A 25,884-nucleotide genomic window follows, 5' to 3' on the forward strand; every position below is an offset into this window, starting at 1 on the left:
TAGTGATTTTTATTTTGGAAAATAGAGTAGAGATGCCTGTATTTTTTTGTTACTTTTGTAGAATTAAAATATTTTTTGGTCATAGACAATTTTAATTTTTGAAAATCCTATGTCATTTTGTACACCCTTCCCCTACAGTTTTCTTTTTAAATGAACTTATGTTCCTTAAAAAACAGTTTCTTAGGCAACGCGATATCTAACGTTTTACAAGTTACTTTCGATCGTATCAAATCACCTTCGATCAAGTTTGGGTTGTTACGTCGGTATTCTTCACCAAAATATTAGAAATCCAGATTTTGCGTCTTTAGTTTTTAACGAATTCTCTGCAGATTTTAATTATATACGGGATGTCCAGTTTAAAATGATGTGTTTGGGGATATTGGAAACCGTTAAAGGTAAAGGGTGGACTAAATGAGGAAAAATTTGCTCAATCAAGTGCCTTTATGATCTCTCATCTACTCCTTTGAACACGGTATAGCAACGGATATACAGCGAAAAAAAAAATTCGTTGCTAATATATTTTCAACAAGATGGCGCTTCGCCACTTAGTAAACGTAGTCTCACAGAATTATTTTTAACGAACTTAAAAGGATAGGCAACCTGAGACCAGCAAGATGGCGAGATCATGTGATAAAATGTGGTATACTGTAGGTCATATAAAACCGAAGAGGAGCTTACAAAGGCTGTTATAGAATACTCCTTAAAGCTGTTAACAGAATTACCTCAGAAATAATAGGAAAATCTGGAATCTAGAAAATATGTTGTGGGTGTCAGAAAATAGTGGCCTATTTAAACCCGTACTTTAAACCTAAAATGTTAGTTTCTCGTTTGCAGTGTTTGTTGCATGAGCAATAAAAATAAACATATTATACATGATTGAAGAGCATTTATAAAGAGGAATTTGAAAATGCCAATATTCAATATGGCGCTCATAAGAAAAACAGAAGTTGACTTCGGCCTCATTCAGCATAGTGGGCCTAGATTATGTTTTACTTTATTTTCAAATTCACGCGCATTTCTGCTTAATGTATTTCAGGGCAAGGCAACCAGAAAACCAAAGGAAAGAGAAAAAAGCTCCGGTTCGCGATCACAGGAGCTAATTACATGAATCAGTTGTTCGCTCCTGTTCATGTCTCATATCTGTGGTATTACGTTAATTTTATCATCCTGAAAAATAGGAATGAAATTTGAATTTAATAAAATTATATTTTTTATTTGTGTAGCAATTGTATTAAAAAAAAGTTAACGATTCAATAATTTCTTAATCTTTAAATTTACTAACATCCATTTGAAGATTTTTAAATAAATATGTTTTACAATATACAATTTTTTTACAAAAAATAATACTTGTCTGAAAGATACTACTAAACTACTGAAAATAAACAACAAGAGGTACAAATACTCAATAGAAACAATTCTCATGCCAAACCAGCGTAATATAAAAGATCTCATGTAAAAATTAATTATTTAAAGACCCCTAAATGCCTGCTCCAAATCAGCAATCAGATCGTCAGCCTCTTCCAGTCCTACCGACAACCTAATTAAAGTATCTGAGATTCCTAGTTCTTTCCTTAATTCTGGAGGCACCGATGCATGAGTCATTACAGACCTAAGAAAATAAACAGTTTAAAGAAAAATACCAGATTTAAAAAATAGTTAACGTACGGTAACTCAACCAAACTTTCATAACCTCCCAGACTTTCTGCCAATGTAAACATTTTCAATGAAGTCAAAAATGCTTTGGATGTTTCTATATTTCCTTTGAGGTAAAAGGAGAAGGTGCCACTATGGCCGCACGTTTGCTTCTTGAACGTTTCATGTTGTGGATGAGATGGTAGGCCTACAAATATTTTTGAATATTTCTTATTAGAAAAGTTTTTGAAAAGTTACAATTAATTAACATAAACTACTAAAAAACAATTATCGCATATTTTTTATTGTATTTCCAAAGAGTTATTCAGGGTGTTACAAAATAAGATGCTGATGCTTAAAGGCGTTAATCGTTGGTTAGGCGATTTTAAGAAGAAAAGTTCAAATAAACCCCTTAACTTTTAAGCTACAGAGTGTCAAAAAAACTGCAGAATGTCAAAGTGTTGTGGAGGCCATTTTCAACAACTAATCTAGACTATTTTAATTTTTGTTCAGGTATTGTTATTTTAGTTTAATGTTAAAATGAACATATGTTTATAAAATAAATACATTTTTGTTTTTTACTAATAAATTGACCATGCATAAAGATGTTTTTTTTCCGCGGAAATCGCCTGTCGGACGAAAAAAAGTCAAGAAATCAAATTTGCCCCAAAATGAATGGGGATTATAAAAGTAGTTTTTATGTTACGAAAAAGCAATGGTAACAAAATATAATCGCAAAGCGTCATTGCTTGCGCCAGTACATTTTCTAACGTATCAAATAAAGTGACGGTATTTCCAGAAGGTGGTCTATAAGGGCCAAAACCCGCTTACCACTCACTTCAAACCCAACACTCATATGTTTAAAATCTGGAGAATTGACATTGTCGAATATTATTCGAGAAAATTGTAAAGATTTTTTTATATAAAATCCAACTCCCCCTCCAATGCCAACTCTATCCTCTCTCACGAAATTATAGCCCGGTATATTATAAAAATTACTATCACAATTTGAAGACAACCAAGTTTTCGAAAGGCCTAGAATATCAAACGGATAAGAAAATACATAATTTTTAAATTCATCAAGGCCTGTGTTTAAGGACCTTACGTTCAAATGAGCAGCAACAACATTATTTATCCCGATAAAATTATCATCAACCAGGGCGCTACGCATGTCGTCATCCCGCAAAATATCGCGTTCATCCATCAGGAATCCCCCGAATGGTGTACATAATATAAAGAAATTAATCTTACCAAAAGCTTACTACAGCATTAAAAGAGTATTTTAACGACTTATTTTAATATTTAAAATTAATGTTCATCAGATTTTTTTTAAATTCTTATATTATATTAGTTCTTGCCTTTTCTTTTCTCTCTCTCTCTCTTTTTTTAGTTTTTTTTGATTATATGAAATATGCTCTTATGTACAATCAAAATGGATTCTGTATCCTATTTTAAATTTAACCAAGTAACTACTAGTATTGTAAATTCTAGGATTAGGAAGTTTTTAGCACAAGTTTGTAAACTTAGTAAATAAAGTATATTTTGACTTGACTATATTTCGAAAATATTTATTCTACGTTTCTGTACGGACACCGCAATCTCCTACATAAAAAAATGGGTGTTGATACTACTCAGAGGGTGTGTGTTAAATTTCATAAACATATCTAGGAAGTTATTAAAGTTATAATGAAGAAACGATTTTTTTCCCATATCCTGTAGCTCAAAAGTTAAGGTGTTTAGGACTTTCCACCAAACAAAATTCCACCCTGTATGTTTTGGCAGTGTAAATCATAAAGGCAGGGAAATTTTTTCGGTTTTTTAAGATTTTTGTTCCATTATGTATTTTCATCTACAGGAATTTGAAAGTCTTTCAGACCGATAACTGACCTGCGAGTATTTTGCATAATACAACTAGATTTTATTTAAAAAATTGATAATATTTTTGAGACCAAAGAAAAAATAGTATTTAACAATTTTAATATTCAAAGCCTTTCGGAGCTTCCCAAAATTTGCGATAATTGCTTTGAGTAGTATTGTCAAGTAAGCTTACCGGGATGCAGCACTTTTTCTACTTTAGGATGATTTTCTAAATATTTAGCTACTAATAAAGAATTTTCTTTATGTTTTTCCATTCTCAATGCTAGAGTTTTTAATCCTCTATTCACTTGGTAGCAATCGAACGGACTTGGAACAATACCCATGGCTAAAAATTCAGAAAGTATTAAAACCTTGATATTTAGAAATGATTGTTACAAAAACACTCCATCTCACTCCTCTTATGTAGTAATGTTTTACTTACAATTTTGTAAAAATTTCATCTTTTCATACAACTGGTCATTCGAGGTAACCAAAGCTCCCATGACAACATCAGAATGTCCATTCATGTACTTTGTTAATGAATAAGAAACTATATCTGCTCCGAGTTCTAAAGGTCTGAGCAGATATGAAGTTAGGAAGGTGTTGTCAACCACCAAAATCAAATTATGTTTTTTTGCTATCTCCGATACTGCTTTAATATCTACTACTTGCATAGTTGGGTTAGTGGGAGTCTCTATCCAGACGAGCTTCAAATAAATGTTAAAATATAAATTTATAATACAACATAATAAGTACCTTAGTATTCTTTTTAATATTCTTTTCAAAGTTTCTAATATCTGAAAGGTCCACCAAAGTTGTTTCGATTCCAAACTTTACAGCCACCTTATTAAACAAACGATTAGTTCCTCCATAAATATCGTTACCGCTAAAATAAAAGATAAAATAACAACGAATATAGATTATTTATTTATTACCTTATGAGATGTTCACCAGAATTTAACAGACCCAACAAAGCAGTCGTAGCACCTAATCCGGAAGAAAATGCCAAACCATATTTGCCATTATCAAGTTTTGCCAGAACTTGTTCCAGAACATTACGAGTAGGGTTGCCTGATCGACTGTATTCATAACTCTAAAATAAATATTTGTTAATTAGAAATTTAGGTAGTTTAGGTAGTACTCATAGTTTTTTATTTACATTAACAAAATGACGATAAAAGCTTATCGGCTATCATTGAACATAACTTGTAGTACCTGTTCCAATAAAAATGGAACGTCTTACGGTATTATATAAGTGCAACTGAGTGTATAAAGTTACAAACTATAGATCAATCAATGGATCTAAAGTCAGCCATGAAGAAATGTCAATAACAGTTTCCTGTCCTAGAAGATTTGGTTAGATTTTTTAACATCTGTTTGTAGCTGTTTTTGTACATTTTTCAATTCATTTATAAAATTTGTTGCGTTATTTTATTTAATACTGACTGTTCCAATGATTATTTTCTTTGCAACTATCATATAGTGTTATCATGTATTTATTTTCTGTATCTAGATTATTTAAATATAATTTTTTTCATATTCAAAAAGGCCTTGGTTATAATGTAGGTTTAATATTAATTATTTATATAATTCGTTTTATCTTGGGTACTCGTGGTATACATGGTGCCTCCGATTAAGTGGGCACTATTGGTATCTTTCGTTAATATTTAAGATAGAGGGTCGGTTAAATTAGCAAACTAGTAAATGTTTTCTGTGGTTTAAAACGGCAAAAACAGAAAAAAATTAAATATCGCGTTTTCTAAAAATTTTAAATTTTTCTTTTGTTAAATGGAATACCCTGTATATTTTTACATAAACCAAAAGATATCAATTTTCTTAATAAGGAAGTTTACACTAATATGTAGCCTAAACTTAAAAAGTTATAGCGATATAATTTTACCAAATTTAGGAAAAAATTACAAGACAGTTTTACCACTAACCAAAACTCCTTATTTTTACTCTCGACATAAAAAATAAAGTGTTTTGGTTAGTGGTAGAACTGTCTCGTAATTTGAGCGTCACGCCAAAGTTTCCAACCATAGGACTAAATTTAGGAAAGTTGGCTTTAAAATATAAAAATAACATCCAGTAAACCTCCTTAATTTACAATAAATGTATACTTAATTTGTAATTACAATACGTGTTTGAAGTTCATCAACGGTTCTGTATTTTTTATTTATATACTTCATTCTTTATGTAACCCCAGAAATAAAAGTCGAGAGGGGTTAGGCCTGGTGACCTAGGTGGCCAACGAATCGGGCCAAGTGTCGCAATTCATTTATTGTTAAATAGTCTATTAAGTAATATTCTTACATCATTTAGTTGATTCGGAGGTGCTCCATCCGGAAGGAAATGGATTTGTTACCGTATCTCCAAGTTAACATTCTCCAAATAATGTTACAGTGCTGCAGATATTATGAGGTCAAAATATCTCTATATATAGAGTTTATCCGATCAAACCGGAAAATGTTATCGTATTACAAGACAGGATTAGAGCAGATCGTGAATTGATAACTTAATATAACTTAGATGTTTACTTTATTATTTAATTGACTATTAGGATATCTTTCGTTAAACAATGCTGCCGTTCTTCTTGCACATCTTTGACTTTCCTGGCAAATAAGAATAATTTCTGTTCTTTGCTCAAGATTAAATATCATTGTTTAAAAAATACTTAAGAGCGCACAGCGCTTGACTTTTTTGACAATTTTTTAACCAATTTGTCAATCGTTAGTAAAGTCAAGGCCTAACCAGGCAAGTACTGGTTAAATAAATCTATCATATTTGCTTGATTTTTAGCAAACTTCTCAATTAAAAGGTCGACTATGTGGTTTTTCTTAAAAGGTAATTAAAAACCTTTAAAATGAGGTATGACTCGAGCCCCCTTTCCATTTAAGATTTTAGAAGTTATGTCCGCCCTCGCCAGGGAGCTGCTGGAATTTCATTGAAAACTAACCTAAAAACTGTCCCCTTAAAAATAAATTTGACGTGTTTTTGGAAATTTTTAAATTTTATACAGGGGCAGAAATATAGAGGGTGGTATCTTTTCAAATTTACATCCTATATAATATGAAGTACCTTATTTCTCTTAAGAATACAGGTCTGCTAAATACAAAAGATAAAAAACTTAAAAATGAATTGGGAAACTACAGGCAACTTTAAAACCTGAAACCTCAAGTAAGAGCGGCACATTACGTAAAGGTGACTCCAAAAATAACTGGAACATGCTGTTTGAACTTAATATACACTGCCTAAAAATTCTATACCGGACCACTTAGGCAACCCCAAAATCATAAATAACCTATTTGTAAATGGAAGGTTTTCCAAAAGTCCTAAAAGTTTTAGAGAGTCTACAGAGAATAGAGTATTTTGCTATTTTACCTGATGCTTTTTTAGGGAGAATTTTAGCTGTTTAACTGATCTCTTAAAGATCACAGACGATAAGGCGACTTACAGGCGACTGAACGAAAACAAGTTGATAAACCTGAGCCCCAATTATTCCAAGGCTTTTGACAAACTACGAACGATCAGTCTCTTATCAGCTTAATGAGAGTGAATCCTCTTCTTTGAGTCCCCCGCAGGGGAAGAGCAGATACACTACTCTTTTGGGTGGGTCACGTCACCCTGGGTCCGAGTGATTTAGAGAAGCGTCTGCACTTAAAATTGAGTGGCTCTCTCGACAACGTCTGACGCAAAATGGGCAGCTGAAATTACCACCTGGCAGTAGGTATAAAATGCATAAAACTTTAATGCAAGTCTCAAGGCTTCGGAAATTGCGTGGCCACTCCTCGACTTAGGCAGAGGGTCGAGTGACGCCATGACAGTCTCCAAAACAAACTGGAACGAATGGCGCTTCCAGCCGCAATACTACCTATTCGATACAAAATGTTTTTCATTGTCTTGAAGAACTTTCTAGTAAAAGGGCTCGAATATCTCTAGATATAAAGCACATATAATAGTACTACAAGAAACAAATCTAAAAACTCAAAACAAATTCAAAATAAAAAGTTACAACATAGTAAACAAACAACATAGTAGACCGGATAAACGCCAACAAAGCATCAGGTGGCTATCCTAATCAACAATAAAATACAATATAGCGAAATATTATTGAACACATATATTGAAGCAGTAGCAATTACACTTGTACCGCAAAATACTACGATATGCTCTATATATATTCCAACATCTTATGGAACTAACATAAATTCGTTAAATAATGTTATTCAAGAACTTCCAAATCCTTTTATTATAGGAGGCGATTTTAACTCAACAACAACATAATATGAGGATCAAGATATACAAATCAGATAGGTAGTACAGTAGAATATATAATTAATAATACCAACATTACTTTACTAAATGACGGAGCTCCTCCTCCGGAACCTTTTCTGCCATAGATCTAACTATGTAGTTCAGCTTTAGATATAGATATAAGATACTTATAGCAGTGACCACTACCCGATTATAATAAGACCTTTACATTGAAATCCTGCAAATGTAAATAAAAAAGTCTACAACTTATCTAAAGCTGACTGCGAAAACTATAAAAGATCATTTAAATGTGACGCAAATCCTAAAAGCCAAAACTTTCTGGAAAAATTCATCGCAGCTATCAAACTTTCGGCAGACCAATATATTTCAACAAATTTGATAAACTATAACAACTATACCAAAGCCCCTGATGGAAAGAATGCAAAGATGCAATTTTAGAAAGAAAAAAAGCCCCTAACAAATTTAAACACTCACCATCTACCGAAAACCTTATCTCTTATAAAAGAGCAAAAAGGGTCACAAAAAGCGCAAAGAGCAATCTTCTGGAAGCAATATGTATCCTCCATAAACTCATCAATTATTAGCAACGAACTTTGGTCAAAAATTAATAGAGTTAAGGGCAAACCCTCAAATACTATAAATGGGATAATACATGATAATGAATGACTAGAAGATTCTCTCGAAATAGCAAATTGCTTTGAAGAATATTTTCAGAATATATCACCATCTCATAACTATGACGAAAAAATGTTAACGATAAAATCAAACATTTAAAAAACAGAAATAATCTTCAATAGTAATACTGAATAATACTGAATTCTCATATAATCTGCCCATAACCATTAAAGAACTAGAATTTGCAATAAAGACTCCACATATCATTAAATTATAAGAAATGAATTTTACACCATTATTAAGAATAATTACTCCGACCACATCACAATTTTCACAGACGGATTGAAGACAAATTTACATACCAGCTCAGCTTTTTTCTTAAAACATTTTTCACAAAGTTGTGAAATAAATTCAAATAGCAGTATACTCACAGCAGAACTACATGCTATTAAAGAAGCAATTACTTTCATTAAAACATCATCTTTCAATAAATTCTTAATTGCTACAGACTCTCTTAGCTCATTACATACTCTTAAAAGGTATAGTTGTGAACACCCAGCATTCATAAATATTCAAAGTGACATAATCAAATGCAATAGAAATGGTAAAAATATTAGTTTTATCTGGATTCCCAGTCACATCGGTATAGACGGGAATGAAACAGCTGATAACATGGCAAAAAATCCAACTGGTATTTGCTCTAGACTATCAAATACCTTTTACTACAGAAATCTATTCCTGCAAATAAATAACAAAATACAAAATTTAACTCAACTCAAACTAGATTTAGACGAAACCGACAATAAGCTTCTTGAGATAATCAAAATACAACCTTCGCCTTACCTAGATGTAAATTTAAACATAAAAGACCAATCTCACCATAAAACATCTAATCTAATAATAAAAATAATAATCACCACTAACCTAAAACGTATACTTGAACCAAACAAAGAAAATATAAAGAATATAATAAAATTCTTAAAGGAAGTAAATCTATATAGCGATGGATAAGATGTCTTACCACCTCAACTTACTCCCAAAGGCTCCAAGTGACCAGTACTTAAGTTTAAACCCAGGTAAATACAAATTTCTTCTGCTCTGTTCTGTTGGAGAGTATTCCAAGAAAAAATTCCAAGTAAAAATTTAGATTTTATGAGCATATTGATCAATGTATAAAGAAGGTCATTATTAACCTGAAGCTACTTTATAATCAGATGCAGTTCTTTAATAAAAACCTAAGGAAAGTTTAATGCGTTAAAAATAGTATTTGTGCTTTATTTCACTTATTGTGATGTTGTATATGGTCCGTTCTTCCTAGCAAGTCATTCAAGACGGGCTCAGTTTATTCAAAACTGTGGCGTAAGATTTATACAGAGAATGAGAAAGTTTGATAGAGGTATGAGTGATTAAATGCGCGCAATGAAGTGGTTAAATATGACTGACTTGATAGTCTGCTCATTTTCAAAAACTTGTACTTGGATTTAGAAATAAAGAAATAAATATCTCATAATATTTCCTCGTTATAAAACTGTATTTAAGATGAGTTTTAGCTATTGCATTTATTTATTCTGTAATAAACATCCTGATATTTTTCACCCCCCTTATTCAAAAGAAAAATTAACAGCCACATTACTGATCTCTATCCGCCGGGTAACTGGTTATTATTACAATCTATATGGAAATTTTATATTATATAATAAATAGGCACAACTTGACGAACACTTATACATTGTAAATTTTGATAAAGATATTAATATTAATATTATTATTTTGATTACTTTTCTTCCAATAAATAATTGCAAAGGAGAATATAATATTTTTAAAACATGAGCGCTAAATTATTAAAGACTGGCATATAGTTTTTATGCCTCAATAAGGAGATAAATAATCAACGTTGTGCATGCCACAAATAAATGTAACTTTTTCATGTAATAATTTTTACTTTAGCGAAAAACACATTGCATCAACCGATTGTTTCACCACAAATTATCATGTTAATTTATGAGAATTTGTGGTTTCACAATGTAATGAAAATAAATACATATTAGTGCAACAAATAGTTCCAATTTAACAAACAAATTAAAATAATAATTATTATTTATTGGTTTTTATAAATATCAGTAATAAATATATGATTTAATAGTTCCAATCTAACACTTTAGTTTAGTAATATTTTTAAACGAAATCAAAATAACAATAATTAATTGGTTTCTGAATTGTTTTTACCTTAAAATCTGCAGGACCGAATTGCTTAAAAGTCGTAGAGGTGACTAGAGGACTAACTACTGCCATAGAGTCCCACTGTTCAGGTTCTTGAGCATGATGAATGGCTTGAGTAGCAAAACTTTTTGGATAGGGTAAAAAACCGTCGCCTTGAGACATTTTAACGTAGTTGCGGATTCGCTGTAAAAATTCAAACTGATGTAACTTACAGATTTGTTACTTAAATACACTGGGTTAAATGATTTTTTTAAACGGCTAAAAATATGAACAATATCTGTGGTATAATTTAAACAATGACTTGCTAAAATCTTTGATTGTTTGCTTTATATATATAGATAAGATTAGTAAGCTATTTAAGTGTGTAGTTTTAGCATATGATTTTTTAAAAATTTTAATGTGTATGTACGCAAGATTTTTGATCGAAGGATTCTTGATTGCAAAATTTATTTTAAAATATTAGAAGATAAGTTAATGATTTTTTACTAGACACTAAGTTAAATTACTTTTTAGATAAATGATATTTCTCACAGTAAATTATAATTTATATTATTTGAGCTAAATTACTTACGCTAAATAATTTTTAATTTTTTTGATGAATGAATCTAACTCCATAATTGTTTCCGATTAATCAAATCTAATTTAAATTTAGTATTAAGAACATAGAAAGGATTACTGATTACGGAAATGATCTTTTTTATGTGTTGAATATATTCGGTGTAAAGAAGATACAATAACTAAACCGTTTAGCAATTGATCCGATTTGATTTTTAGAGTTCATTTGAGACATCCTAAATGATTTTTAAAATTTTTATATATATTCTTCTAAATATCAGTCTTTCTATGTTATGGGAATAGGTATTCTATTTAGCCTCAAAAATTTTGTACTTTATTGTAAGTACCTTAAAGATTAGATATTATCCTTATATTGTCTTTAAATATCACTGCCTAGAAAGGCGGATATGGAGTTAGCTGGCCCCAAAATAGAATTTATTTTTAACATTTGGTTTTGGCTATAATAATAAAAATTAAATATTAATATATTTTTTTAATTTGAGATTTATGTAAGACCTTAGGTTGCTTGAAAAAATCACTTAAAAACACTTTTTATAGGTTCTTATCATTCTTGTTAGTGGTGACAAGAACCCGTAATTTGATTGATGAAAACGGGATCCACGATAAAAACATAAGGCATATTAAGTGTAAAACAGAAAATGAGAGAATACTCTTCTTTCTCTAAGGCTAATAATGTTAAAGCTTAACTAGACGGTAGTTAATATGAAAGCTGTTATATATACAGCGTGTTTATTTAGTACTCCCTTCCTCCATTGTGGCTATATTCTTGAACCAAAAAAATTAATTTTTTGTTGTGTATGGGGAATGAAAAAAGCTACATTATAAAATTGTTTTAACTTATACAGGGTGTTCACAAAAGGCGTGGCAGTAAAAATGTATGTTTTTTTAAATGGAAAACTTTATATATTATTTGATTTTTAGATTCTTCGTAAAATTCGAAGAAATGTCATGCGTGTCATACTTTAATCAAGTTGTTTTTGAATTAGAGACAGTTGTAATTTCGTTTTTTTTTAACTCTAAGAGACTACAGAGCCATAACTACTTGTCATAGGATATCTTAACTTTTTAGGATATGTTTAATAAAAGAACAAAATGCTACTATACTTGTGTTTTTTTTTCCTTAAAATGTTAAAAAAATATTATGGTTAACCTAGCTAAAAATGTATGTGATAGATCCTAAAAAGTTAAGATAAGAATGTGAAAATCATGTTATCCTATAACGAATACTTATGAATCTATAGCCTCTTAAAGTTCAAAAAAGTCGAATTTCAACTGTCTCTAATTCAAAAACTACATGATTAAAATATAACATGTAATACATCAAATTGTTTAAATTTTTACAGAGAATCAGAAAATAAAATATTATATTGAATGTTCTATTTAAAAAAAAAACATAAAATTACTCTGCCCCGCTTTTTGTGAACCCTGTATATGTCTCCCCTGTTTTTTTATCCCCTGATTTTACAACCGTCCATGTTACAAGATTGATACCCAGATTCATAGCTCATTTTACTAGTAAGGTGTTTAGTGTAAATGACTTACTCTGTCGAACACTCGGAAAACGTTCGGCTTTTACAATGGTAAAATGTAAAAAAATTCGTATTGTTAACTTAGGATACTTTTTTACCAGAAATTTGAAAATAACCAGAGGCAAGGAGAGACGCAAGATAGGCATGATTTAATGGTTTACTTAAAGCGTAAATAATTTTTTTTAAGAAAACGAATGCTATTTCCTTACGGCCATAGGTCATATTTGAGATTATAATTTAGAGGGATTATAAGTTGGAGCGCCTAATTATAGTTGCCTGCACGAATATTCTATTTTGCAGTTTATTTGTTAAATGCGCCACTGAAAGGCATTGCCAGCGGCACTCTTGATGATAAAAGAAACCGTAAGATATATAAATAAAATAAAAATGAATTAACATTTTTTAGTTAAGTATTGTAGCGTTTTTACATTCGTTAAGGTGTATTAAAATACTCAATACACAAAAATAGTCAACTGATTTTTGTCTACTACTAAACACGACCACTTACGACTACTATAAATATTTATTTACACCGTATTTATTAATTACTATTTATGTCCGATTTAAATATCGCGCCAATATTTCGAACTGAACTGTCAACTGCCTCCCAGCGGGGACACGGCTCCTTATATACTCGACTGAGCATGGTTTGGGAAGTTTCGCTCATTTTCCACGCGTCTCCAGCGACGTCGTGCGGTGTGCCCGATTGCCCGCTCGTTTTATTTTAGAATGCCGGAGAACATCTAGTTTTTACGGCGTTGCCAATATTATTCCACAGATGGTAGATATCAGATGTAAGTATCAGCAAAACGTTCCTCTCTTACAATTGAACCTCTTGTAGAAATAACAATCAACGCTTTTCTCCAGAGAACGACGTTTGAAAGTATAACAGCACACCAGAACTTGCATGCTTGTAGACCTGAAGACCACTTCTAACATGCTGCGAATCATCCTCCAGTCCAGATCATCGAGTTGGCATGCGAGTTTGGGAATTGCTAAGCTTCTCAGACCGTCGGCAAGTAACTCGTCCTTTAGAGAATAGACAAACCGTCTCAAACGTCCTTATAGGTTGGCTTCTGATGTGATGGTAACCAGGTAATAAATCTTTCTACTAAATTTTTCATCAGTGAGTTGTCTCGAGTGCTTGCCCGACTCTGGGGTTGGATCAACGCAGCTCTTTTCGAGAGTTTTCGCGAGTTTTTTCGAACTTCCTACGGAAGATCTCGGCTATTCCTCCAGGCACTTGTAAATCCTTAGCCATATAATGTGCTAGAGCATACTCAGCTGCAGCAATAAACAGGTATTGCTGCACTTCAAAGGTCACGCAGTACCAACCTAAAGATATGGTGTAATAATTTACTTAAAGCGCAAATTAATTTTTTTTTAAGACAACGGACAGAGGAATTTTTTATCTTGATCTTGACTCACTCTCAAATATTTGATTACATTTAAGGTTATAATTTGGAACGCAATCCTAAGTAAAGTGCAAACAGATTATAGTTGCCTTCACCAATATTTTATTTACGGCATTTATTTGTTAAAGGTGCCGCTGAAGGACACCGTCAGTATGACGATAGAAGAAACCAAAGCAAAATAGATTAACGTTGATAGAAACTATAACTATGTCTTGCCCGTATCAACAGATCTATCACCTAAATACATGCTTTGGGATAGAAGTCTAAATAATATTATAACTAGATATACTGGATATCCGTTTGAATATATGCTTTTTGTTTTGAAAGTAATCCAGTTAGTTTGTATGTTTTAGTACATTAAAGTGAGTGGTGATCTAGAAGATCATACATTTTTCTTGGACACTTGCATAAAAAGGTAGGTATTTCTGAAATTCCTAATTGGACTAAGTTAGACTCAAAACAGCATTTCGAGGGGATCTTCTTTCGAATAACATGATTCTTGTTTTATAAAAATAGCCAGCCAATTAGTTTTTTAGATTTTGGATCTGAAAATGCATGCTTTTCTTGAATGTTAGATATTGTCCTTAAATATTACCTAAAACTGTGGATATTTCTATAAAATTCCTCGAACTGAATTGAAATGCTTGGATTGAGATGAACCCAATAACATTTTGCAGAGAGTGTTCCTCTAAAGATTATGATTGTTTCATGAGAACAGTCCAATTAGTTTGTTAGATTTTGGATTTTAATTTTAAAGTGAGTGCTGACTCTCAAGTTATGACTTATTGCCCTAGACAGCACTGCATGAGTTTGGACTGTAGATTTGTCTCTTGCTCTGTGTACAATAAACAATACTTATGGGACTATTTCAAAAGAAAACTCCATAATAATTATATTCAAACAAAATACATTTTATCGTTACGACAAAAATCCGAAATTACTGTTAACATGGTGGGAATACACCATTTATCAGTTTATTACTTATAAACGATTTTATGAAATTGCTAATTCCCCGCATTAAGGTTTATTAAACTCATAATTGGATTTTAATTGGACTATAGGGGATAACAATATAGATTATTTTATTTGGTCTGCATCACCTGCAATAGCGACTTGTATTAGTATAAAAATTAAATGTTTATTATTGAAGCCATTGACGGTAAATATGAGTTAAAACCATCTGGAAATGAGTACTTACGTACCAAAGAAAAAAGATGTTTTGTTTTTCATTCATTGTCATTTTACAGGTATGTACATATGTGACCAATACTATCAGTTTTATACAAATACCATAAAAAGTTAATCTAGATAAATACCTCAACTCATAACACCTATTTATTACCTCTGCCACAAATAAAATTGAAAGGCTAGAACTAGTAAACAACAACTTTGTTTGAGTTCAACATGAGCACAGGGGTAAGGAGGGTGTTTTGTTCACAAACATGTTCATCGATTCTCTGTTGTCAAGTTTCCACCCATTTTCAAAAGAAGAAATTTTCAGCTATATATCAACACATATAATAATGTTAATTTAACTTATTGATATTAGATTTTGAATTAAACATAAAAAGTAGAAATAGATATATGTTATTCTAAGCGCAAAAATAACATATTAAAAGCAAAAAAAAATTATTAACATTCTTAATCCTAAAACCGCCTCTGAAAAATTTGAAATGACAACCCCGCAGGCAAAAGCTGATGTCATCTTGACAAACGGCTTTGTGTTGTGACAAATTTTTATGATATACAGTTTTTTTTTGCCATTTCTACATAAGCATTTGGCGTCATTGCATCAGAGATGTTGCAAGCAAACAAACGGCCCATAGATCCACGGCCATGCTAATTCTAGCCTTTCAACATTCTAAGCCTAAACGTCGCGCTATCGGCTTTGGTGGCCAATAGAAACGCATACTAATTACCAAACCTTTCATATCTATATACAGAACCTAACCTTTTCATCAAAATTCCCAAATTGTTTATGCCAATATTATGCCCACCGAATAGTATTACACAAGAGAGTCCACCTAGGTTTCTAAACATTAGTCTTAGAAAAAAAAGGGTGATTCAAAAATCATAGGAACTTTTTTAATTAGGATGACATAAAAAGTCATAAATATCCGTCTTTTTAGGCAGTGGTGTTTCGGACACAAATCTAATCTTCGAGGTAATCACTCCCTTTAAACGCCAAAAACGAATTGATACAAAAAGCATAGTATTTTTTTTCTTCTCCCCAGGATGTCGCAAATCATTGAACGATTAGTTAAAAAAAGCTCCTATCGTTTCTGTCCAAATATAAAATTGTCACTGAGCTCATCAGTTTGGATTTTTGAACAACAAATGCACAAATGACTCTATGTTTTCTTAATAATGTGTACTCCAGCCTGAACAACCATCATTCAACAGCGACAATCTTTTGTGATTTTTTAAAAGCAATTGATTGTATAAATCACAACATCTCAATTAATAAGTTACAGTATTACGAATTCAGAGGTACGGCTCTTGAATGGCTTAAGTTGTATCTTAATAACAGGAGTCTGCTTGTAAAGGTTGATTCGACGATGTCTTCTTGCAAGCCAATTGCATGTGGAGTACCTCAGGGATCTGTTTTTGGTTTATTTTGTTTCTGCTGTTTATCAACTACATTGCTAACTTGAACATAATTGGAAAAATTGATCTCTTCGCGGACGATACCAGTTTCACTTGGAGCAATCCGGACAAAATAACACTCAGTATTGTTTTTATTGACTTATTGACTATAAAGTGTTGGTGCGCTGCTCCTGTGCCTTAACGTTTCTAAAACTAGGCTTTATCATATAAAAGTACGTTGCAATGTTTTATACTAAATAACACCACTATTGACGTCGTTGATTCAGTAAAATTCTTGGGGCTTGCAATTCTTGGGCACTTGATTGACGCTTTATCAAAAAAATTAAGCTCTGCCTGTTTTGCGGTAAGATCAGTTTCTAAGGAACTTAATTTGTCCACTTCTAGAACCGTGTATTATGCCCTTTTTGAATCGCATCTCCGTTATGCCCTTCTCTTCTGGGGTAAGTGTTGCGTTACCCAATTTGAGCGTATTTTTATGCTTCAAAAAAGAGCTGTTCGTTACTCACTTAGGCTAAACAGAAGAATCCACTGCCAGGACTCCTTTAAATGATTCAAAATTTTTCAACACTTCCTTCCTTATTTATATTTGAATCTATTTGTTTAATCCGTTACAGCTACTTCAGAAGGGCTACTTCACAGTTACTCACTCAGGAACGCTGAGCATGATCTTTATCTTCCAACCCCTCGCTCAGAGGTAGTCAGAAAATCGATTCTGTATAATGCGAAAAAGATGCACAATCATCTGCCATTAGAAATAAAGTCCATACCTTCCGTTCCCTCATTTCGCAAAGCATTAAAATTGTACTTACTGGAGAGAGCCTTGTATGACTTTTTTATTCATACTTAAATTTAATTACCCACACACTTTTTAATTAAAACTAAAATATTTTTTTTATATTTTATTGTACGTCCCTGTGTTGCTATATATTCTTGATTTGCTTACCCTTTGACCTTATGTATATTTTAGTGGAAGTTATGTATGTTTGTTTTCTTTCTATGTGTATGTTTTGTATTCTCTGATTTTTACTGAGACTTTGTCTACAAATTGTAAAATTTTTTGACAATAATATTATATTTAGGCGAAGATTGTTTTTCGACTTCGACTATTTCCATAAAACAAAAGTCAAGGTGTTGCAAAAGCCGTCCATTCTTGCAGTGCAGTCATACGATGAGAAAAATTAAACGTCTGCTCTCCACTCACAAATATATTTACAATTAATGTGTTGTTATATGTTTTGAACATGAACATGTTCATCCGCAGAGGTTCTAAAAAGAAGGTACATAGTAGAAAAGAAATGTATGGGTTGCGATATATTAAACTAAATTTACAATTACTAAAAATTAAGTTAGTCTTACCAGAATTCGAGGTTACTGACGTTGTTGCTCAACTAAGAGCTAAGCTTGAATAATCTTAGGGTTCAACAGCAGATTTCATCGAAAAAAATTCCACCGAAGGTTCGTAAGGAATTTATAGAGTTAAAAAAGAAAAGGTATTGAAATTTAAAGAAATTTAATTAAGAAAGAAAAATAATTTAAGAATGTTAATTCGAATTTAATGATGAATTACGTGATGAGTTAAATATCTTATAATGTTCATTTTGGAACTACTTACTATCTATCTGTATTAATATATTAATGAATCCTTAATAATGGATCTCACAATTATCAGTGCTAAAGCAAGTATTTAGTTACAAGCCATAGGAACCAAACTTCTATGAATAACAGTCTTACAAACCAAAGTGGAGAAAGATAAATTGTCGAAATCGGTCAAAATATACCTGAAAACAACCACTGAACTCGCAACGCAGAATTACAATGGTTGTTAAGTTTAAATTAGACAGCTTGCTTCCATAAAGGTATTGGCTATATTGTTGCAGTAGATACTTGACCCTGACATGTATTCATAGATTTTTTCGTCCCTTTGAAAATGTCTAGAATATTGTCTGGATTTTAGATTTAGGTCTTGGACAAAATGAGACGAATTAAGAACGAAGCTATTAGTTTTCCCAAAAAATATCTTCAAAAGAAATCCACGATATTTTGAAAGGCAATGTACGCCCTCTTGATATCTTCATATAAAAAATAATATAGTTAAGATATCTTGATGGTTTGCTTTATATTGAATCGATAAGATTCTTTGAAGTTCTTACTTAACAGGATTCACCCAGAACTATTATTATATGCTTTGCACGTTTTTAAAAAATGAATAAAAAATGAATTTCCCTTATAAGCATTAAAAATACCAAAATCCTTGTTAGATTTAAGAAATTTTAAGGGTAAAAGTTCTGTTTTTGAACAGTTTCGAACTGGAGCTTTGGCTTTCTTAACCCCTAACGCTAATTAAACAAAAATTATAGTTCTATAGGGTGTATTTTTTATGTTACATGATTACAGGGATCTCAGAAATTCAAAAGATACAGAAAGGTTAAATGTATTCAAAAAATAAATTATAAATAATATTATCTTTAAAAGATATGGAGTTCGCATGGAAAAACATAATCGAGAATCAATTCTACTGAAAAGCCATGAAATTGTTTGTTGGAGAGGAAAATTTCTAAGAACCATGAAGCAGTACCGCAAGGAGCAAAATAATTTCTTTATGTTAATAAAACCTGACTTAACGAAGGATATATTGTTCAAAAAATATGGCAAGATAACAAAAATTACCAGTGCCCGCCAAGCACACATGGGAGGCCTGTCAATGGGTATGAAAGTGCCATCGGGAAAAGACTCACAATTAAACATATTGCAAGAGAAGACGGTTTCGTAAAAAAAGGTTTGCTAAGTTTTAAGTTGTGTCGGATGGGAAATTCTCACGAGTATATGAATGCAGATGTTTTTGAGGATTATTTTGTAGAAATGCTTTAGCAGATTCGATGGTAGTCTTGGACAACGCTATCTACTATTCACGGCACATGGAGAAGACCCCAATTACATCGTGGTGAAAACAAGAAATTATGGGTTGGCTAAATGACCAGAATATTGAGTTTGAACCCAACATGATAAAAAAAAAATTACTAGCCAAAGCAAATATTCACAAATGCCGCTATCAAAAATATGCCGTGGAAGATATAGCGGAAAAACATAATATTACTGTGATGCGCTTACTGTGCTGCGCTTACCACCATATCATTGCGAAAATTAAATCCTATTGAACTAATCGGGCGCAAGTGAAAGGATTTGTTGCAAGATGGATTACCACTTTTAAAATCAAATGCCTTAAAATACTATTTGAACAAGCTATTAGAGAATACTCCGGAAAACTGGCAAATAGCAATCGAACAAATGCGCTCCCACAATCTGATCGATTAGGCGGTTGACCCTCACGTAGGATTGTCATTATTATTTCACGGGGTGGTGACAGCTCTTCATCAGATGACGAAGATTATAATTCTTTATATTTAATATTAATATGTTATTTTATTCATTTTTATTTAAATTAGAGGAAAAATACAATTTTTCGTCATTTTATGATTAAAAACATAACATGTATTATTATTTATGTTTTTTAAGAACTTTCAATAAAGTTATTATACTTTAATGGTTTAATTTTTATTATAGCAAAGACTTTAATTATATGTAGTACCCTGCCTGCACGCCCTTGTCGTATTTTCAGTATTTATCCGAAGGATAACTATAGAAAAAGCTTATAAACCTACCCAAAACTGGGCAATCAGGTGGAACTACCTGCACTCCTTAAAAATAATTAATTTCTTAATGCAAACTATGGAAGTCGCATACATTATTAGACGGTTGGCAAACCCCTTCTGCATACTTAATAAGGTTTTATTACTCTCTACCTATTTGAAATAGACTATAGTTTTCTTTATTTTAGTTTTTTAAATAGAGACCGTATTGATTTTAAATAAAAAGAATATCAGGTAGATTTGGTTTATACAGAACTAAGCAAGGCATTTGACAGAGTGTGGCATCAGCTACTTGTTAAGAAGCTACAATCAGCAGAGTTCTCAGGGCAATGCATAAAATAGTTTGAGTCTTACCTTACAGATCGCAAACAATGTGTCAAACTGGGTAATGTGTTATCGCGTCAAATTAATATAACTTCGAGTGTACTTGAGGGTTATCACTTGGATCCAGCGCGAGTAAGTTTAAAGTAAAAGAGCAAATGTCTTATAACGAAAAACTAAAGAAGACTGATTTGCACTTCAGTCAGATCTTGGTTCTTTATTTAACTGGCGTAACTTAAACAATATTGGTAAATGTAAGATTCTGCAGTATTTTAAATGTAAATAATGTGTTTACATTTAAAAGGTTTCTGTAGAGGAAGTATATCAGTATTATTATATTATCAGTATTATATTAAATTAAGACGGGAAGAAGCCATAAGAATTTTTCTATACAAATTAATTCATGAGCAAATTGAGTGCGTTAACCTATTAGGTAGACTTTTTTACAGAGTTCCTTAAAGGATCGCATGATCAGAACATATGTGGCTTGTACGCAAAATAAAAAATTTATCAGAATACATATTAAACTTTAATTCTTCTATTGGTATATCCGAAATAGGGACTACTAATGAAGTTTTAGGTTATAAACCTAAATAAACCTTTTTATACCACGAATGAGTTTTATTTCATCTTTCAGTACCTAACTTTAACAATAATAAAAAAAATTAAATTAACTATTTGTAGAGACTAGAGAATCATGTAAAAATAGTATTTTTCACTGATACTTAGCATAACTCCTTTCTAATGCAAAACTCTGGTCTTGGGTATAAACTACTTGGGTATTACAAGCGATAGCCACTTTTGGGACACGATGGGATCTACATAGTGGAGAACTAACTACTAAAATCCGATATATAATTTAAAAATTTTAACATGTTAAGGATTATTTAGATAACAACCATTGACGAATTCTGTCTTTGCAACTTGTGCAGTCGCAAATAAGCGATGACATTGGCGAATTGGAAGACGTTAGAGATTGCTATATTACATCTTCAGAAGAAGTACGGAAGTGGATACCAAACTGGAAAAATCAGTGGCCAAAGAAGGTTTATCAAAGATTTGTCAAAATTCCATAATATTCTACCTGAATTATTAAGAGAAAATTAGTATTTAAAAAAAATTAGGATCCGAGGTAGATGTTAGGATCAGCAAACAGACATTTCATGCTTTTTTTAATAAAAAGATAAGCGAGGCAAAACTGGTTAAAAACCATCAAATAAAACCGATTTAGACTTTTAAGACCCTCGATTTGATAAATCCTGTGGTGATACCCTAAATTTAACATCATTCTCCACATGTGTGAGGGTTAGTAGTTGGGTTTTTATCGTGTAAAAGGTATAATTTTAATTGGAATCCTAATTTGAAGATTCAAATTATGAGGTATAAGCAATGCTTCTGTGGTTACTTTTATTTATTTTATGTATTGCTAATGTGTTATATCATAAGTATTTATAAAACTTTGTAAATTGGCAAATAAAAAAACTTACTGCCGCCAGATGGGCAACGCACACTATTAAGTAATTTACTTATACAGCCCATAATATAATCCTCATAAGGACCACAATCTTAGCAACAGCATCATAAACCAAACTCAGAAATATTTTATTTGTTTTACATATACTTGATAAAAATCTTATAACATAAATTGTCGAAATAAGTCAATATATATTATACCTAGTAAATTTTTTTAAAGCGAAAACTATAGACAAAACTAGGACAAAAAAAACCAAGAGATCAAATTTGCTAAAAAGAGTCTACAATACTGATTTTTTTTGAAAACTTTAACACCCTGTATCTCAAAAGTTAAGATGTTTAGGACATATGTTCATAGGAACTTTTTTCTTAAAATGGGTCCAGGAATCACCCCCTTAAATATTAACATGTCTTTAAGGAACACCCTGTATATCAGAGAACAATGCAAAGTACAAGATACTGTGAGATGGAGAAGACAACGTGTAAAACGGTATAACCATGTAAGACGGATGTAAGGGAACAGACTCTCAAAAATAGTCTTAAAAAACAACTCCGGCTTAGGACTCTCATGAGGCCATCTAAAAGATTGAGAGATAGTAATGAGGAGGTAACAATCAAAACGTGTTTTGTCACATTTTTATCATTTTGGAGTTATAAGTGCAAGACAATTTCATACATCTTGCATTACTATTTTAGCTACAATAAATCGATCAAAACAATATAGCTCCCATATAAATGGCAATTGAAAACTGCCATACTGTGCAAAAGATGTTTTCTCCTTCGTCAGTTTTCACTCAAGCCGTGTTTTGTCCAACCAACCAATCAGGAGATCGAACGCCATCTTGGACGATGGACAAAACGTGTTCTGTATGAACATGCTGGCACAATGTTATTACATTTCCACGTGTCGTGCAAAGAGGTTTATGTTGGTGTTTGTAAGCTAAACCAATTTAATAACAAGTTTTTGTGTATGTTTGTGTTCAAAAGGTTTCAAATTATCAGCTCATAAACTCCTGCTAAATAACGTAGTTCGAGAAAGACTTTACTCTGTTCCAGAGAAACGACGACAAGACACTATAGTGGCTTCGGTTCTACGCACGGTGCCACCGAGACACCGACCTAGACCAGCTGACCAAAATAAGAAAAAAAGATCTGGTGGTTACCATAATTAACTAAAACTAGTACCATTACTATCCCCGTTTGCCAAAAATTGTTCTTAAGTATTATTAAAATAGGGAGAACAAGAGTAAAAAATATTGCTGAGAAACTTCACAGAGGAAGTGCAATCGAAGATAAGCGTGGTGGTGACTGCAAAAGCCATAAAAGTCTTGGAAAAAGAGACAATGTACGAAATTTTATCGCAAAATTAAAAGGAATTGAAAGCCACTACAGCCGTCAAAAATCAAAACGCATCTATCTCAGTTGTCAGCTAAGTAGTATTAAAAAACTGCATGCTATTTATGATAGTAGTGTCCCCGATAATTTAAAAGTGCATGAATCTATGTTCCGTAGAGTGTTTGTGAATAACTTTAATATAGGGTTTAAGTCTCCTGCTTCAGACATTTGCAGTTATTGTTCACTTATGAGTTTTAAAATTAAAAATGCAGCTCGCAATAATCTTGCAGCTGAGAAAACCAAATATATGATTGAAAAAAGAGTCCACAAGCTTAAAGCAAAAGCTTTTAGGAAACATCTATCACGAAACGTACCTGACGCTATTAGTCTTTGTTTTGATTTGCAGCAAATTTAGCCTCTTCCAAAGACTGCAATACAGGAAGCCTTTTATTCGCGGCAAGTTGGACTTTACAATTTTTGCATTGTATACCTACAATCTAAGGATGTCCACTCATATACATGGACGGAAGAAGAAGCAGCCAAAGGGAGTGCAGAAATTTCTTCAGCATTGTATAACTACTTGCAAAATAAAGACTTCAATGGCAAAAGAAAGCTTAGATTATTTAGCGACGGGTGCGTGGGTTAAAATAAAAATAATATTGTTTTACGTACATTAATGTTATTTTTGGGGCAAAACGAAACTCTTGATGATATAGCGTGCTTTTATCCAGTTCGTGGACACAGCTTTATTCCACCAGATAGAGTCTTTGGGCAAATAAAATTGCAACTAAAGAAAAAGACCACTATTCTAACCAAAGAAGACTATCACGAGGTCTTCCATAAAGTTGGAGTTGTAGAGGTTAATGGAAAAGACTGGAAATTGTTAAATACAAAGTCATTAAGCATGTACTATAAGGATTTGCCGATGATCAGTGATATGAAAAGAATTCAAATTCAGCGAAAAGAAACCAAGAAAGGCTTTAATGTAGTGGTTAGAGGACTGCAGAACTTTTGTTTTGAGTCTGAAAATAGTTTCAATCACTGGTAAAAAGAGGAATCAATACTGGTAAAATAAGACGTATGAAGCTTAAGGAACTTCCGCTTAATCATGCAATTAGTGAGAACAAAAAGAAAGACGTCAACAATCTTTTAAAGGCAATGTATGAAGAAACAAATCTGGGTGATGAGCGGTTTAACTGGTATAAAAAAATCCTTTTTAACACTCCTTCAGCAAGTGTGGATGAAGATGAGATAATCTGTGAGTGCTTGGAAAAGGATGTGGCAGTAAAAATTTAACTTTTTTTACGTTTCTCATTTAACTAATACATTATTCTATTTTTATTACAAATAAACTGTATAGCATTCAAAACAAAGTTTGTCCATTTATTTAATTCAAAAACCGATTTGTCCATTTTTTAATTAGCCTTTTCAACTACTTTATTTAAAAAATTATTAGCAGTTCTTTAAATATAACTTAATAATGCAGTGTAGAATGTATTAAGACAATAAACTAATTGCTACTGATACGATTCAGGTAAATAAAACGTTTTCCCGCTTTTACCAAAATTCTGATTAGTGTGACAAAACACGGTTTGATTGTTACCTCCTCAGTTACCAATCTAACTCGGGACTAGATGCAGACTTTATACAGAATTTTAAATAAAAAAAATAAAACACGTGGTGTTGTCTATTTAAAATAACAAAGACATAGCCAGCCGGTTTTATAATATATAGCAACACCGTATTACTGAAAATATTTTTAAAATATCGATTTTTTGCACAAATAGACACAAAGTCCTACTTTTTGAGAAATCGACCCCCGCAGTTTATCATGGAACACCCTGTATTATTAATGCCATTGTGTCACTCCTGTCTTTATGCAAGGTTTTATAGAAATCGATAATACAAGTCCATTACTACATAAATCGGTTCTTTAGTCCGAGTATGTAGGTCCTTATTGCACATAAACATCTTCCTTCCGTTTCCTTTCGTTCATCTCTTTTCTCTATTTGTCAGGGACAACTTCTTAATAGATTTAATTTATTTAATTTTTATTTATGTTACGGTGTTAAATACAAGGCTACATTTGAAAGAATTTATTGTAATGTGTTTGGAATCGATGCATATTAAATATCATCAATCATTCCCTGGCTCAATCTTTGACGTTATCCGATTTTGCGGTTTAAATGATAAGAATATCGTTTGTACGATTGAAGATAAAATATAATATAGATATGATGTGGTAGCTCTTACCTTACTTGAAAAACAAGTTAAAGATTAGATTAGGTTATAAAAATTAAAGGTTTCATAAATAAATAAAGAAAAATTGGAAACAACACGACACGAGTTAAAAGATTCCTAACCATACGTAAAAAATAAAAA

The 25,884-nt window shown here is 31.8% G+C and overlaps 1 protein-coding gene and 1 long non-coding RNA gene across 2 annotated transcripts; one reads left to right on the forward strand and one right to left on the reverse strand.

Moving 5' to 3' along the window:
* Window positions 1-1,192: 1,192 nt before the first annotated feature.
* Window positions 1,193-25,884, reverse strand: LOC126742190 (cystathionine gamma-lyase). Its single transcript, XM_050448782.1, has 8 exons — window positions 25,756-25,884; window positions 10,606-10,782; window positions 4,425-4,582; window positions 4,246-4,375; window positions 3,932-4,196; window positions 3,683-3,835; window positions 1,666-1,840; window positions 1,193-1,609 (listed from the first exon to the last, which is right to left on the reverse strand). Exons 2-8 carry the CDS (start codon window positions 10,759-10,761, stop codon window positions 1,468-1,470), a joined length of 1,179 nt encoding a protein of 392 aa, XP_050304739.1. The 5' UTR covers window positions 10,762-10,782; window positions 25,756-25,884; the 3' UTR covers window positions 1,193-1,467.
* LOC126742191 (uncharacterized) lies at window positions 13,255-14,373 on the forward strand. The gene is made up of 3 exons (XR_007662504.1): window positions 13,255-13,485; window positions 13,546-13,799; window positions 14,248-14,373. It is a non-coding gene; the product is annotated as an uncharacterized LOC126742191 (long non-coding RNA).

Source organism: Anthonomus grandis, chromosome 11 (genome assembly GCF_022605725.1).
Source record: "Anthonomus grandis grandis chromosome 11, icAntGran1.3, whole genome shotgun sequence".
NCBI classification, from domain to species: Eukaryota; Metazoa; Arthropoda; class Insecta; order Coleoptera; family Curculionidae; genus Anthonomus; species Anthonomus grandis.